Raw genomic sequence first — 14,713 nt, 5'->3', positions numbered from 1 at the left:
GAAGGTCCTGACCAATATCTAATGTATTTGCGCTTTGATACAACAATCACTATATTATTCACTATCTCACCATAAAACAAGATATCATACAAGCAGAACATCGCTAGTAAGTACACGGCAGAATCATAACCTCATGACAAGTTCATATCCATCCATCCATCAAACATTAACAATCTTCACCTGCGCCCTCTGCACATGCGCAACCTGGAGAACCTTCGCGGTCCGAATCTGAACAGCCACAGGCAACGGCTGCTTCGGCACAGGATACATATCAATAAGCCCACCCTCCTGAATAACCCCCGTGCGATCCAGATTATTCCTCGCGCGCACGTACGGGTCCAGATCCCAGTAATTCAGCCGGATCTGCTCGACAACTTCCTCGCGGTGCGCAACCGCCTCCTGTATGTCCGTCACACTTCCCGTTCTAGAGGCTTCTATCCAGCGGGACGTTGCGGACAGGAATTCCTCGCCGATGGATTGTCGCTCGGCGAGGAGGGTGTCGCGGGCTGCGTAGTCATTCATGGCGCTATTCTCGTCTGCTTCGGGCTCGAGATACTCGTACTCCCAGTCTTCGTTACCGCCGAGCTCGGAGATGATTTGATCGCGGTCAATGTATTGCTCGAGGTCTTGCACTGTGTATGTGAAGTGGATTCGCTCGACGAGGCGGGGGTCGATCCAGGGTTTGATTATTTTCCAGACGCCTGCGTGGTTAGCATGGGCTGTTTAATATATCGAGGCGACAAACCTGTGAATACCCGCGGAGCGTTGTGGATGAGGAGTACGCCGAGACACTCGGGGTAGTATATCTCGAAGCAGCGGATTATAAATTTGACTGGGGCGTATTCCTGGTGATGTTAGCAATATATCGCAGTGTATTAAGAAGAACATACCATGTTGGCCAGCGAGAAGCCCGTCATGTCAAACAAAACCATCTAATCCGTCAGCAACGACTTGAATACTGAGATAGATAGAACATACCGCACTCTCAATAGGTGGTTTTAGAAGCAGCCGGGCACTCTCAACAACATGCGTAATAAACTGGTTCAGAGCTTCCTGGCTCTGCTCTCCTGGCCGGTGGAAGCGTATGCGCACCACAGCGATGGGCCGACTCATACGGTCAACACCATGTACAAAGCCCTTTCCAACTCGAAGTTGTTTCAGAAACCCTGTCGCCTCGCCAGCGGTATATTGATTTGAGAGATCCTGCTCGTTCTGCGCAGCGTACAGTTCGCCGCGCGGTAACAGCACATTATCCACCTGCATCTCCTTCAGCCTCCACACGGTCGCGTTCAAAAGGTGAACGAGCGCCTGGTTCACATCCCACTTGGACACTCGCAGAAACCTCAAGAGATAAACGTCTGGGTGTTCATGTTTCGCCGCAGTCAGGACCCCGAAGCGGATATCCTCGGGCGACAGGACGGCGAGGAAGCGACGCACATTGCGGACCTGGGTAGAGGATAAGCCGACGTCGCGAAAGGTCTGGAGGAGGCGGGAATGGTGGACAGAGACAGAGGCTCGACTGCCTCTACGGACGATGGTCCCCTCGGCGCGAGAGAAGAGCGAGTTGCGGCGACTGTTGGGCTGGGAGCGGGAGGACAGCGAGGAGAGCGAGGTGCGGACGGGTTCGAGGCTATTGACGCGGACAAACTGCTCGAGAGCGCCGAGCGATGAGGCCTCTGCCAGGTGCAGCAGGAGGGTCCAGAGCTGCTGCAGACGCGATTCCTGCAGAGTGGACAGATTCCCCCAGAAGCCGGGGGGGATGCTGGTCGGGTCCTTCATCGTACGACCGACATGCCGTAGCAGTTGAACAGGAAACAGAGGTATCTGACAAACAATAAACGGTTGCAGTGACTGTATCACAATATGACAGAAATGAACAAAATTGAAAAGAAAAATCCCCTGTTGCAAGCAAACGAACAGGCAGCCCACTTCCCCGCAGAAGCGCAGTGCACAGTCCACTTGGGCAGTCCCTCGGTAGCTGTGATTCCTCCGCCGCCCGCCAGTTATTGCCATTATTGGCTCAGGATTGTTGATTGTCGGCTTAGTTTGTTTAGTGGATGCATGATTGTTGTTATTGTTGGCTGACTGGATGAATGGGCCAGTGGGCACTGCCAGTTGTCTTGCCACTGCTGGAATCCCACGCAATGACACCAGACAAGCGGTCTGTGACTGCACGAGACTGTGTTGGAGTGAACGGTCTGGAGGAACTGTCAATCATCATCAAAGTCCTCTTCCAGAATTTACTACCCCTGACCCGGACATGTGTTCCTGGCTGAACTCTGTCCCCGTCCGGCTCGCGTGCCGATAATCCAAACAATCCCCACATTGGAGTGAAACAATTGACAGAGGAACTGCCTTTCACGGACTCCTCGGTCTGTTACTGATCTCATCGATACGGGGGAAACTGCCCTCCACGGAAACTTCAGTGGTGGTAGTCACACGGTCGGGCCAGAAATCCAACCAGGCATCTCATAATAGAAATAATTCTCGATATTGCTTTTTATATGCTGTCATCTCTTAATTTAATGTCCGATTACTAGACATTAGCATAGCACATATATGTCCCTCTCTCAGTTAATTCTCGCACTTCGGCCTTATCGGAGCTGCGAGTTCCAAGGCCGAGCCCCGAGCTCAACGTCTGTTCACGATGGTCCTCTCGTACCATATCCAAGATCCAAACATTCCAGCGGGGACCGGCGACAACCTTTTGCGACGCCGCTTATGCAAGGTCTACCACGGGCCTGCCCTGCCCGGCTGGAATTAAAAGGTCTGGGTTGCTGTGATAGGCCTTCCTCTCCAACCTGGTCTGACCATGAGATTGGGCATGCAGCAATCAAAAATACCCTGCTTCGTCCCAGTGGACCAAAGCCAGTCTATGAGTTTGTCTTTGTGATCTCGCCGCCAAAGAACGCGCCAGTCACTGGCTGGATGTATCGGTCTCCGAAGCGCACTGTTACTCAACATCTCGCCCAATAACGGTCGATATACAGGTAGCATCAACCACGTGGATGTTTGCTTTCGCAGCGATGCAGCCCGAGCCTGGTCTAGATAGATAAGACCGATGGCCCCTGGTCTTTGAAAGCTGAAGCTGTATCTGCGGATGTTCAGAACGTCGACATGCTGTCCCAAACAGACACCAGCCCTAGCCGGACAAAGTCACTCGAGCCACTGGATGTGCTCTCCAAGCTGGAGCCGTCTCGAGGACCAAGCCACGCCCACTGGTGGCAGCGTACCGGTCCGCAGCTTGCTCTGATGCTGAAGGAGGCCGGGTACGCTGTGGAAAAGCAATTCGAGGTCCTCCTGTTCCATTACCACTGGATAGTATGTTACCATGCCCCTTGGTGGGAAATACTGACCTCTAGGTTCCCTATCTCGGCCCCAAGCCCGATGACAACGGCTGGAAGTCTCTTGTCTCCGACATTGGTATCCCACTGGAATACTCGTGGAAATGGGACACATCAGCCAGCGGTCCCGATGTGCGTCTCACTATCGAAGCCATCAACGAACTCAGCGGCACCCGGTTTGATCCCCTCAACCAGTCTCCCTCTCTCGAGCTCTTCCAGCGTCTTGCAGGCATCCTGCCGCAGCTGGATCCGTCCTGGACGAGCCACTTTCTCTCCACATTCTACGACCACGACAAGGTAAAGTACGTGGAAGAGTCACAGTCCTCGTCGGGAATGCCCCTGCGCTCCACGATGCTGGTCTGCTTCGAGTTCGGCCGCAACGGCACAACGTCCAAGACATACATGAGCCCGCGCAAACTGGGCCAGCAGGGATTCGCACCGTTGTCTGAGTACATGTCCGCCATCCAAGCCCTAGGACCAAGCCGTGCCCTCGACGCCCTGACCGACTTCCTCAGCACCAGCCCCGAAGGCCCCGACCTCAAGCCCTTCATGCTGGCCGTTGATAACATCGCCCCGTCCGCCTCACGGCTCAAGTTCTACTTCGCCACCCCGCGAACGCGCTACAATTCCATCCGCGAAGTCCTCACCCTCGGCGGGCGAGTCACAAACCCAACCCTCGAGTCTAAACTACGCCCGCTGCACGAACTCGTCAAAGCCATCATGCCTACGCCAGTGGACCTTGCAGACGACGCCGACATCCCTCCCCCTTCCTCGGATGCAACCCCAGAGTCCAACTCAACGTCCAACCCCGACATGGCCAGTGAACGCCCCGCTTTCATAGCCGGATACCAATACTACTTCGACATCGCCCCCGGCGCCTCCCTCCCCGATATCAAATTCTACATCCCGATTCGCAAAGCGCAGATTAACGACCGTGTTGTCGCGGACGGGCTCACAGATTGGATGAGAGCGCAGGGGCGTGGTGCCTTCTGCGATGGGTACGTCAGGGTTCTAGAGGGGCTAGCTGGGGGGGAGGACTTGAGTCAGTGCCATGGCTTGCATACCCATATCTGCTGCATGGTGAAGGCGGATGGGGAGGTTGAGGTTACCTCCTATCTGGCGCCGGGGGTAAAGGAGTAGGTAGCTGTTTACCTGAGTTTGCGTTTTTGACATGATTATCGGATCGTCCTTAGTGCAGCTGTAAATAGGAACACCTGAACTGGTGCCTCTGTTGTCCTCTCTCAATAGCTCTCAACGGAAAAAATATGCAGAGAATGTTCACAGAATCCACTAACTTAGTGAATACGAGGTCACATCCGGGCTCTCCACGGTGTATCCACCCCCAGCACGCGATTGGCACCAGACTCGTGTTCTCCTTGGCTCGTGCCCTGCAGCTTCTATATTTGTTTCTATATTTGTCCCACGGGTTGTCTATGCGGAGCCTGTTCATCAATTGTGGAATTCATCTCGCTAAGTTCGAGCATTCAATGGCATTGATACGAGATCATCGGATTTCAAACCCCACAACAACTAATTGTCCAAGACTCCAGTTTAACTTGATTCAATATAAATAATAATACCCCCATACCCTAATATCCCCTCCACACCACCCTCCTCCACCACACCCACCCCTTAACACAGAAGCCCACGGCTTCACCAAACAAAACAACATGCCTCACCTATCCACCCTCCTAACCCTAACCCTCCCGCTCCTCCCCCTCGCCTCACCCATGTTCCTCGTCCCCCGAAGCACCTGGAACGCCACCCCACCAACAGAACCCTACAAACCCATGCCGGCGGCAAACCTTGGGACAAAAATCCACTACGTCGGCCCCGTCTACACCACCCGCCCACACGCCCACTGCAGCGCCTACATGAAATCCATCCAGGACGACCACCTAGCCGACCCCGAACAAGGCTGGATGGACATCGCGTATAACCTGGCCGTATGCGAGCACGGGTACGTCTTCGACGGCCGCGGTAAGGGCCATATGTCCGGAGCGAATGGGAATAGTACACTCAATGAGAACCATTATGCCGTTCTTGCGTTTCTGGGGAAGGTGGGGCTTATGGAGCCGACTGGGGAGCAGGTTGAGGGGATTAAAGATGCAATTGCTTATTTGAGGCGGGCTGGGGCCGGGATGGAGATTAAGGGGCATAGGGATGGGTGGAGTACTGAGTGTCCCGGGGAGAATCTTTATGGGCTTGTTACTGGGGGTGGATTGGAGCCTGGGAGGGAGCTTTGGGATGGCGGGGAGCATGTTGTGAAGACCGGGGAGACGGTGGAGTGTATTGCCAAGGAGTATGATGTGCCGGCGAGGTATATTGTTGCGGTGAATGGGCTGGAGGGGGTTGAGGATGTCAAGGCTGGCGATGTGCTTGAGATTCCGGCTAGGGGGGTGCCGATTGACCCCAGTTTGTTTCCACCTGAGGAGGGGGATGGGGATGGGGATGGTGGTGAGCTGGAGTATGAGGAGTTTCCGGGGGCGGATTTCTTCAAGGGCGAGCCGGATAGTCCGATTGTCAAGTCTATGGGTGAGAGGTTGGTTGAGATTGGCTGTGGCAAGTATAGCGACGGGCCTGGGACGCAGTGGACGGACGAGGACCTGGCGAGCTATACTTGCTGGCAGGAGGCGCTTGGGTATACGGGGGCTGATGCAGACGGATGGCCTGGGAAGGTGTCTTGGGACCAGCTGCAGGTTCCGGCTGTGTGAGCATCATTCTATACTTTAAACACTGAAAGAATCTATATATACAAGCTACAATAAGATATCACGCTGAGCCCTCTCCATATATCACCCTCCAAATATCATCCCCTCTATAGCATCTCTCTCACCACTCCCCTCAACAAGCCCTCTAAAAACACCACCCGCAATACCCATTAACTTGCTGGGTTTATCCATCTCAACCACCTCGCCCTTCTCAAGCACAACAATACGATCAAAGTCCGCAATCGTCGACAGCCGGTGCGCAATAACAATCAGCGTACACCCCGATATCTCCTCCCTCAGCGCGCGCTGGATCAGGATATCAGATTCCATATCAATGCTTGCCGTCGCCTCATCCATGACAAGGATTTTCGGACGGGAGACAAGAGCCCGCGCAAGGCAGAGGAGCTGTCGCTGGCCTTGGGAAAGGTTCTTACCACCCTCGGCAATTGAAAACGAGAGCGGGATATGCGAGGGCGTCGAGGGTTGTATTTCAGGAGAGTCAGAGTTGGAAATAGAAGCGGCCTGATTTGGCGTAGAGAGGGCTACTTTCTCCAACGCATCGCGTAGTTCGGCATCACCATGCTGATTGAACGGATCCAGGACTTCGCGAACTGTCCCTGCAAATACAACGGGGTCTTGCGAAATAAGGCCAACACGCGAGCGCAGGTCGTGGAGTTTAATAGTTCCAATATCGATCCCGTCGATGTGAATTGAACCCGAGCGGATATCGAGACATCGCAGAAGTGTCATGGCAAGTGAGGACTTCCCAGCACCCGTTCGTCCGACAACGCCAACGCGCTCGCCTTGCCGAATACAGAAGTTGAGATTGCGCAGCACAGGTGGGAGAGAGGGCGCATAGGCGACCGTGAGGTCAGTCAATTCAACCTCGCCCTTCGTCGGCCAGGCGGCGGGGACATCCACACCAGTTTGAGGCTCCTGTTCGAGTTCCGTATACTCGATGATACGTTCGGCGGCGTTGAAGTTGACCTCGAGGTCAGCGTACTGCGACAAGAGCCAGGAGATCTGTCTCGACATGTCGAGTGAAAAGCTGAGTGCGAATCCAGCCAGGGGCGCATCGAGCGTGCGGATACCGACGAACGTCATTGTTACGGAGGCGACGAACTAGACGGTTAGCTATGTAGTGAGGTTGCTTGGATCGAACTCACCAGTGCGCCTACTAAACTCAGCCAAAACTCCATCCAGCAGGTAAACAGCCGTCGATGCCAGAGTGCCTGGCAATGCACATCGATGAGATCGTACATCCGCTTCAGGTATGCCTCTTCGCGTCCGAAGGCCCGAATAGTGGGCAACCCAGTCAGGAGGGACCCGACAAGCTCAAATATCGGTGACCTTGCAGTACTTTCCAGTCTCTTCGCCTCTCGAGCACCGGTCACGTAAAAGTAGCCAACACCCCACGAAGCCGCGAGGCAAAGAACGCCGAGTCCGACGATGGGAGGGGCCGTTAGTAGAGCCGCCACCAAGACGCCAAGAATGGAAACCATGTCATGGATGGTAGTAGACAGGTCGAGAGCCAGATCAGAGTCAAGAGTTCCAAAATCGGAGGTGAATCTGTTGAGGATCTGGCCGACGGGGGTTGTATCCAGGAAGCGGAGCGGAGCACGTAAAAAGACTGCGGTGAATTGTTCGAAGACTGCCTTGGATGCTTTAAGTGAGCCGTGTAGGATTATCGCGATGCGGGCGATTTCAATAACCCATGCACAGGCCGAAATCCCAAGATAGATTGAGCCATAGTATACAAGACGCTTGTCAAGCTTCGTTCGCTGGGAGACTTGAATGCCGTTGCCACTGCCAGGCTGCACAAGCAAAGAGTCGGTGGACTTTTCGTACGACCGTGTCCATAACGTAACACAATATGTAACTGCCAGGTTAAGCAAGAGAATGAGGACTAGGACAACCAGAATCATGACCCAGCGTAAGTAGCCTCCAGAGGCGTTTACATATGCCTTGTACACCTTGGCATTGACAACCCCAGTCTCGCGCTTTTCCTCTTCATAGAACTTGTTAGGTTGCGAAACAGACTCCCGGCGACCGCTCGATTTGATGCTCGGCTTCGGTGAATTGGGCCTGCTATCAGATGTCTCGGAGCTGTCTACCGTCGTAGCAGACTCGTCACCAGAGACGTCCAGGTATCGCGGAGCAGGGCTTCCATTCTCCAGCTTCACCAAGTACGCAGCACTATCGACACACAGCTTCACGTGGTGGGTTGCCAAAATCCTTGTTCTCCCCTCGGACAGGCTGCCGGTCAGCGCCTGCTCGTATAGGTGGCGCCCAACATGGGAATCAACGGCACTAAAAATATCGTCCAGCACGAGAATACTGGCTCGGCTGTAGAGGGCCCGTGCCAATGCAAGACGCCACTTCTGGCCACCGCTGAGGTTGATTCCATTGGCACCGATGTCCGTCATGTCGCCTTGGGGGAATATCTTCAGGTCTGGCGGGAGTGCACACGCTTCGATGACTTCGTCGTATCGAGCTTTGTTCCAGGGGTGGCCGAACAGAATTGATTCGCGGATAGTCGCGTTCTCAATCCAAGGATCTTGCGAAACATATGCCACCACGCCATCGACTAACCAGTCATGCGGGCCTTGAGGAGCTGAAGTAGGCTGGCCCTGGGGGACAACCACATCTCCTTTGACGACGTCTGCTTCGCCGATCAGAGCGTGCAGCAGAAGCGACTTTCCCGCACCACTGCGGCCGGCGATGACGCTGAGTGCATGGGAAGGGAAATTGAGGTTGAGGTCCTTCAGCTGGAACTGATCTACATTTTCATCCTCAGAGCGCGTTGGCCACGTAATTGTCGCATTGCTAAAAGTTATTTCATGCCCAGGTGTCCGGTCATCAGCGTGGTCTTCAAGCCCGAGGAAACGAGCAATCCGTCGCAAACTGACCCTCGCGTCTAAAAGATCAGTAGCGACCTCGGGGAGAATGCTCAGAACGTTCTGCAAGTTCTCAAACAGCGACAGCGCAGTGAACGCCGTAGACGGCGAGATGCCTCCATTGAAGTAAATATATGATGTGATGGATAGAAAGCTCATGCAAACAGGCCCGATGGTCCAGATGGCGGTAAGATAGACGTGGAAGATGAACACAGCCTTCTGGTCTTGCAGTTCCTTGCCACGCAGGGTTTGCACTTTCTGGTACCATTCAGACTCGAGGGCGCTGAACTTGATCTGCCGTATGCCGCGGACCATTTCAGTTAGGGAGGCTGATTTCTCGTCGCGGCGATCCATCAGCGCTTGTTCCTTTTCGCTGTATTTCTTCGTGATCGTGAAATAGACTGCAGTCAGTGAAAAGGGGATTATGCAGGCAGCCACTGTGGACTTCCATCCCATGAGGTATACCAGGAAGATAGTGGTCAGAACAAGCTCGACAACAGAGTCAAGCAGAAGGTGGCTGTACTGAATAAAGTCGGATATATTTTCCACATCGACTCCAAGCAAGTTCAAAATCGAGTGCTTTGTTCGAGGAGCTTCATCAGTCTCATCATCTTCCTCATCCTCATCTGTATCGGTATCTTGGGCAGGGGCCACGATGTCTTTCAGGCCCATTGCCTTCTTCGTGATTATAGCAAACAGCTGTTCGTTGACTGGCAGCGAAATCTTCAGATCGGCAATGAAGTTCCTGAGTGATTCTAACCAGGACGTTCCAACTAACGACAGCCCAAGGGCCAATGCAGCCAGCCACAACTGCAGCTGGTTGTCGACCCCGGCATCACGCTCCTCGAAGAGCCGGAGAATGATCAAAAGCAGAAAGTTCGGCAGGAAGCGCACTGCACCACTGAACAGTTGGATTGTAATTTGAGCGACCGCATTCCGCCAGTAAAGCTGGAACCATCTCTTCCATTGAACCGACGTAGAGTCACCGGCAAAGAAGTTCTCAGAGAGAGTCTGAGCACGAACCTCCTGGGCAACGAGCGGCAGGTCTTCCGGGTTAAGTCGGCCATTATTCGCAGCGAGGGACAGGGTCCTCATTGCCCAAGCGAATGTGTAACGGTTAAGAAACGAGACAGAATCTTTTTGATCGACCAGCCTGCCGTCACGGTACACAACCGGCCCTCGGGGAAGGGATAGGTCGACAGCCAGCAAAATAACCGCGGCCACCAATTGAACGATGGACAGGGCATCCTGAGCATCCAGGGCAGCAATGCGCTCATCGCTGTGCAAGGCTAGAAGATCGGGTACGACAATTGAAAGGCCAGTAGCCAAGGCAGGCACGGCGCTGTACCACCCTAGGCTATACCTATCTGCGGGATTTTGGCGGGTTGCGATGACGATTTCTTGAAATAGAATCGCAGCCTATAAAATTAACATACATTTTTGAGCACTATCAAGCGTTGTCATACCCATGCCACAAATTGAAGGATTTTAGCTGTCGTTGAGGCATCCGTGCTCATCCATGACCAGAAGGCGGCGGCCGTGCCTACAGCGCCTACCAGCACAAGGCAGACGCGCTGCCACAGTGATCGAGGTAATTTCCCGGTTGTGATTGTTTCATCATCGCTGTCCGACGCAAGCAAATTGTAGGGTTTATTGCGACAGCTGGCGACCAAGGTGTATGCGTGTGGAGTCGTCAGCGCACCGGCGACAGCGCAGGCGGTCGAGGAGGCCGCGAGGGCGAGCTGCGAAGGGGGCATCTTTGTCAACCATTGGAAGGCGATAGGGGATAGGACATGCTATAAATGAGGCGATAAAACGATAGGCATATTCGGGGCGATTATCGGTCCAGGGGACGATGACTCCTTTCAAGCCTTTTTTTCGCGATGAATCACAGATCTGCAGGCACCGACATTTTTGGCAAATTGCATCTGCTCGGACTCAGTAATCCACCTCAGCCTTCGTGGGTCGTTGCTTGGTGAGCACCAGAGCCGCAGTCAATCCGGTGGAGAGTTCGTCATCTCGACTCATCTTGGTGTGTGTCGACGACCCAATGCACAAGCCCGAAAGGGTCCACAGATCTCCCTGAATGGCAGGTGGAAGCGCCAAGACACGACAACCTGCACATTCTCTACCGGCATTGTTTTACGTCGCGATTTTCTCTGCAGATCAGGAATTCGAACCGCGGATTGGGAATTCCAGACTGACTTGCAAACCTTGGCGAACTGGTTGTGCGGAAATACCAGTTTATAGGTAATAGATATATATTTTTGGCAGCCGCTGACTGTCATGACTCACCGGTCGCGATAGTTTATCAAACACAACAACTGAAGTTCTGCATGAATATCAAAGCGGGCCAAATAGGAACCTAGGAGTCATAGTACGAGCATGTCTGGGGAAGTGAAATGTCTGGTCCGTAGTCTCCGCGGCTCCTCTAAGGCTGGGGTATTTTGAGGAGACTGGTAACGGAGATGTCCGGCGGCGAAAAGAGTGACGGTGAGACGGACGGTGAGACGGTGAGAGGGTGAGACACGTCTGCAACACCGAAACATGAAATGTCTTTAGTCGATGAATTGTCGGGAGCAGATCGAAACGGAAACTGATGCAGAGTCTGTGGTTGGAGCGCAACAGCTTAATGTTCCGCCCACCCCGCATTTTTCGAATTAAGTTCTGGCACTTGTGTTCTTCAACCCACGTTTCGACGATGTTGGTATACTTGGCAATGACGCTAGGAAAGAACAGGAGCCAGGCCCGGGGAGCACAGACTGGGAGACAGAGCGATGGGCCGAGCGGTTGGGAACTTGGTCAAGTCAGCTGGGCCGCTAGGAGCAGATTTCCGCATCTGGCGCCACATCAAGACTGCCCAGCATGGGAGGCGACACGCCGGACATGGCCCGGCTTTTCTAGGCTCTCGCTACCGGTGATTAAAGCTCGATATGTCACAGAGAGCTTGATGTCTGGGGATTGCGTGGGGCCAGTGGAGAATGGGCCATGGCTGTTGCGGGGTAGACAGCTGAGACATATCAAGAAGGACATGGAATGACTCGTGCATTTGAGTCTTTGGCTGCAGTCTGTAGTTAGAATATATACCCTCAACAACGGTGTTGCTATCAATCCTGGACGATCCTGGACACACTGTAGATACTGGACAATGCTGGATAATGAACCCTGCAACCTGCCAGGGTCAGGAAACAACTCCCGCTCTAGCCACCGGGGCGAGACTGCCAGTGGCGTTAAGCTTTGAGAAGTGAACCGCACCGTAGAATAACCGACAAAGTGCCGAGGATATGCTATGCTGTGGATATGGGTGCGAGCGCCAAAACAGACCACTCTGCAGAGCGACGTGTGCTCGCGTCGAGATCTTGACATCACGATCTGCTGATGTCTTCAACAATTGAGAGGCGCTGCCAAGGGACCCCCTCCTATCTCCCCCGCTGGCGTCGCGCTAAGTCGAGGAAACCTGGGGTGACACGAGGGAGATGCAGCTAGCTGTCCTGCATTTGCTTGGCTGATAGGGGTATAAAGAGGTCCAAGTCGCCGCGAGATTGTCCAACCTTGTAGCTCCCCAATAGTTTCGCAAATCAAGCCTTCCAACATGGTGAACGACATCGAAAAGGTCTCCGCTGAGCGAGTGTCTGCGGAGAATATTGAAAATGTCGAGAGTCCCCCCCCAACCAAACGCGTGGTTGTTGACATCGACGATGATGAGGAGTACAGCTATGAAGAGCAGCGGAGGATCATCCATCATGTTGACCGTCGGCTGATCATAATCGTCGGTGCCGCGTACTGCATCAGTCTGATGGACCGGACAAACGTGTCGGTGGCGGCAATTACTGGGTAACATTATGCATCACCTTGTCTTGAGCTACTTCTGATGCTTTACGTTAGAATGATGGAGGACCTTGAGCTGGCGGTCGGCTTTCGATATGTTTGTGCTGAGTCCTTACACTTGTTAAATGTCTCACTGATTGATGTAGTCTATCATGGTGCTCGTCTTCTTCGTGACGTACATCGTGTTCCAGCCCTTGGCAACCGCCATTATTCGAAAGATAGGGCCTCGGACATTCATCTCCACAATAGTGATGACCTGGGGCGCATGTCTAATTGTACGGCTCTCATTCTATTGGTGTGAATTGTGCTAACTGTATTTATTTAGGGGTTTGCATACTCCCCGAACTGGCAGACGCTGGCAGGGCTGCGAGCGCTTCTGGGTATCCTGGAGGCTGGTTTCTTTCCCGGCTCGGTGTATCTTCTGTCGTGCTGGTATTCGCGATGTTAGTACAGGGTTTCCCGGCTGTTGAAGCATGCTAACCCGGCTGCAGACGAGGTCCAAAAGCGCTACTCACTGTTTTACCTGATCGGTTGCGTTGCATCTGCTCTATCTGGTATTCTCGCCTTTGGCTTCAGCGAGATGGCACCACTTCAAGGCCTGAACGGCTGGCAATGGATTTTCATTATGCAAGGGGTATTGACATTCATTATTGGGATCCTGTGCATGATATTCGTTGTAGACTTCCCTGATAGAGCCTATAAGGCATGGGGCTTCCTGAGCGAGAAGGAATGTGCCTTCGTCCTCCGCCGACTGAACAGAGACCGCGCAGATGCCAACCCAGAGCCGTTCAGCTTGGGCAAGTTCCTCCGCCCAGCACTGGATCTAAAGATCTGGGCGTTTGCGTTTATTTTCTTGTCAGTTTCCCCAAGTCTTGCCATCTTTCCCCTATCTGACAGCTGAACAGCGCCCTGACGACTCTCTCCTATGGCATCGCCTACTTCCTACCCATCATTCTTCGTGATAACATGGGCTTCAGTGTCGCAGCATCCCAGTGCCTGATAGCACCCCCATTTGTCCTCGCCGGGATTCTCATGATTACAACCTCATGGGTCGGCGACAAGTACCGCATGCGCGCGCCCATCCTCGTCTTCAACAGCGTCGTCACGCTCATCGGCCTCCCCATTATGGGTTTTGCCGAGAGCTCCGCAGTCCGTTTCTTCGGCGTATTCCTGACAACGGCTGGCGTGAATGCCAATATCCCCGCCTGCATGGCTTACCAGGCAAATAATATTCGGGGGCAGTGGACTCGTGCGTTTGCCAGTGCCACGCTCGTTGCGTTTGGTGGGATTGGTGGGATTGCGGGGAGTCTTGTGTTTCGGTCGCAGGATGCGCCGGATTATATCCCTGGCATTTGGGCTGTTATAACGTGAGTGTTCAAGTCTGATCATGAGAGTGGAATGCGAGACTAACCGCATTGTTAGATGTCAGCTGTGTCTTCTCGTGGTGGTGGCGGCGCTGAGTCTTCATTTCTGGATAAGTAACCGCAAGGCGGATCGAGGGGAGAAGATCCTCGAGGGATCCCCTGATTTCCGGTATACAATTTGAGAAAACTACTGGTGGTAGCGATAGCTCATGGAATATGATGTGTTAATTGTGTAATTTAAGGACCTGCGATAAGCTTTCTGAGGATAGTCGCCGTACACTGTATCATCACCGGTATTGAGCCATCCATCATTCAGCAGTGTTACAGCCACAACTAAATTCTGTTTTCATTCCTGCTGTTCAATCCCAATCCAAATCGTCGGTGGCCGTACTGTCAATTGTCGCACAAGAAGTTGATACGGAAGTGCGACATTCCGGAAGCGGAAACATGCGCGGGGGTGGGCCGAAACCGTGCAGCATCTGATTCTGTATATAATTCATTCGTCCTGCCTCCAGTAAGTAGTTTATCCCTTTAATCATCTTACGACGCAGAAATATACCAGAACAACT

The 14,713-nt window shown here is 53.3% G+C and overlaps 5 protein-coding genes across 5 annotated transcripts; 3 read left to right on the top strand and 2 right to left on the bottom strand.

The window, feature by feature from the left end:
• Positions 1-5: 5 nt before the first annotated feature.
• ASPVEDRAFT_46596 (CRAL-TRIO domain-containing protein) lies at positions 6-2,256 on the bottom strand. The gene is made up of 4 exons (XM_040813590.1): positions 979-2,256; positions 891-932; positions 746-845; positions 6-701 (listed from the first exon to the last, which is right to left on the bottom strand). The coding sequence occupies exons 1-4, from the start codon at positions 1,777-1,779 to the stop codon at positions 160-162; spliced, it is 1,485 nt and encodes a 494-aa protein (XP_040673007.1). The 5' UTR covers positions 1,780-2,256; the 3' UTR covers positions 6-159.
• Positions 2,257-2,645: 389 nt separating this feature from the next.
• Positions 2,646-4,735, top strand: ASPVEDRAFT_46592 (uncharacterized protein). Its single transcript, XM_040813588.1, has 2 exons — positions 2,646-3,321; positions 3,363-4,735. The coding sequence occupies exons 1-2, from the start codon at positions 3,118-3,120 to the stop codon at positions 4,482-4,484; spliced, it is 1,326 nt and encodes a 441-aa protein (XP_040673006.1). The 5' UTR covers positions 2,646-3,117; the 3' UTR covers positions 4,485-4,735.
• Positions 4,736-5,014: 279 nt separating this feature from the next.
• ASPVEDRAFT_33474 (uncharacterized protein) lies at positions 5,015-6,058 on the top strand (the record flags this gene model as incomplete). The annotated part of the gene is made up of 1 exon (XM_040810742.1): positions 5,015-6,058. The coding sequence occupies one exon, from the start codon at positions 5,015-5,017 to the stop codon at positions 6,056-6,058; it is 1,044 nt and encodes a 347-aa protein (XP_040673005.1).
• Positions 6,059-6,139: 81 nt separating this feature from the next.
• Positions 6,140-10,709, bottom strand: ASPVEDRAFT_141597 (putative ABC transporter; the record flags this gene model as incomplete). The annotated part of the gene is made up of 3 exons (XM_040807763.1): positions 6,140-7,177; positions 7,222-10,371; positions 10,419-10,709. The coding sequence occupies 3 exons, from the start codon at positions 10,707-10,709 to the stop codon at positions 6,140-6,142; spliced, it is 4,479 nt and encodes a 1,492-aa protein (XP_040673004.1).
• Positions 10,710-12,360: 1,651 nt separating this feature from the next.
• Positions 12,361-14,701, top strand: ASPVEDRAFT_46589 (uncharacterized protein). The gene is made up of 7 exons (XM_040813587.1): positions 12,361-12,786; positions 12,838-12,877; positions 12,927-13,055; positions 13,106-13,223; positions 13,272-13,635; positions 13,686-14,147; positions 14,203-14,701. Exons 1-7 carry the CDS (start codon positions 12,545-12,547, stop codon positions 14,324-14,326), a joined length of 1,479 nt encoding a protein of 492 aa, XP_040673003.1. The 5' UTR covers positions 12,361-12,544; the 3' UTR covers positions 14,327-14,701.
• Positions 14,702-14,713: the final 12 nt, after the last annotated feature.

Source organism: Aspergillus versicolor, assembly GCF_001890125.1.
Source record: "Aspergillus versicolor CBS 583.65 unplaced genomic scaffold ASPVEscaffold_12, whole genome shotgun sequence".
Lineage (NCBI taxonomy): Eukaryota > Fungi > Ascomycota > Eurotiomycetes > Eurotiales > Aspergillaceae > Aspergillus > Aspergillus versicolor.
Note: the sequence above shows the minus strand (reverse complement) of the source record. Positions and strands in the feature narration are given on the sequence as shown.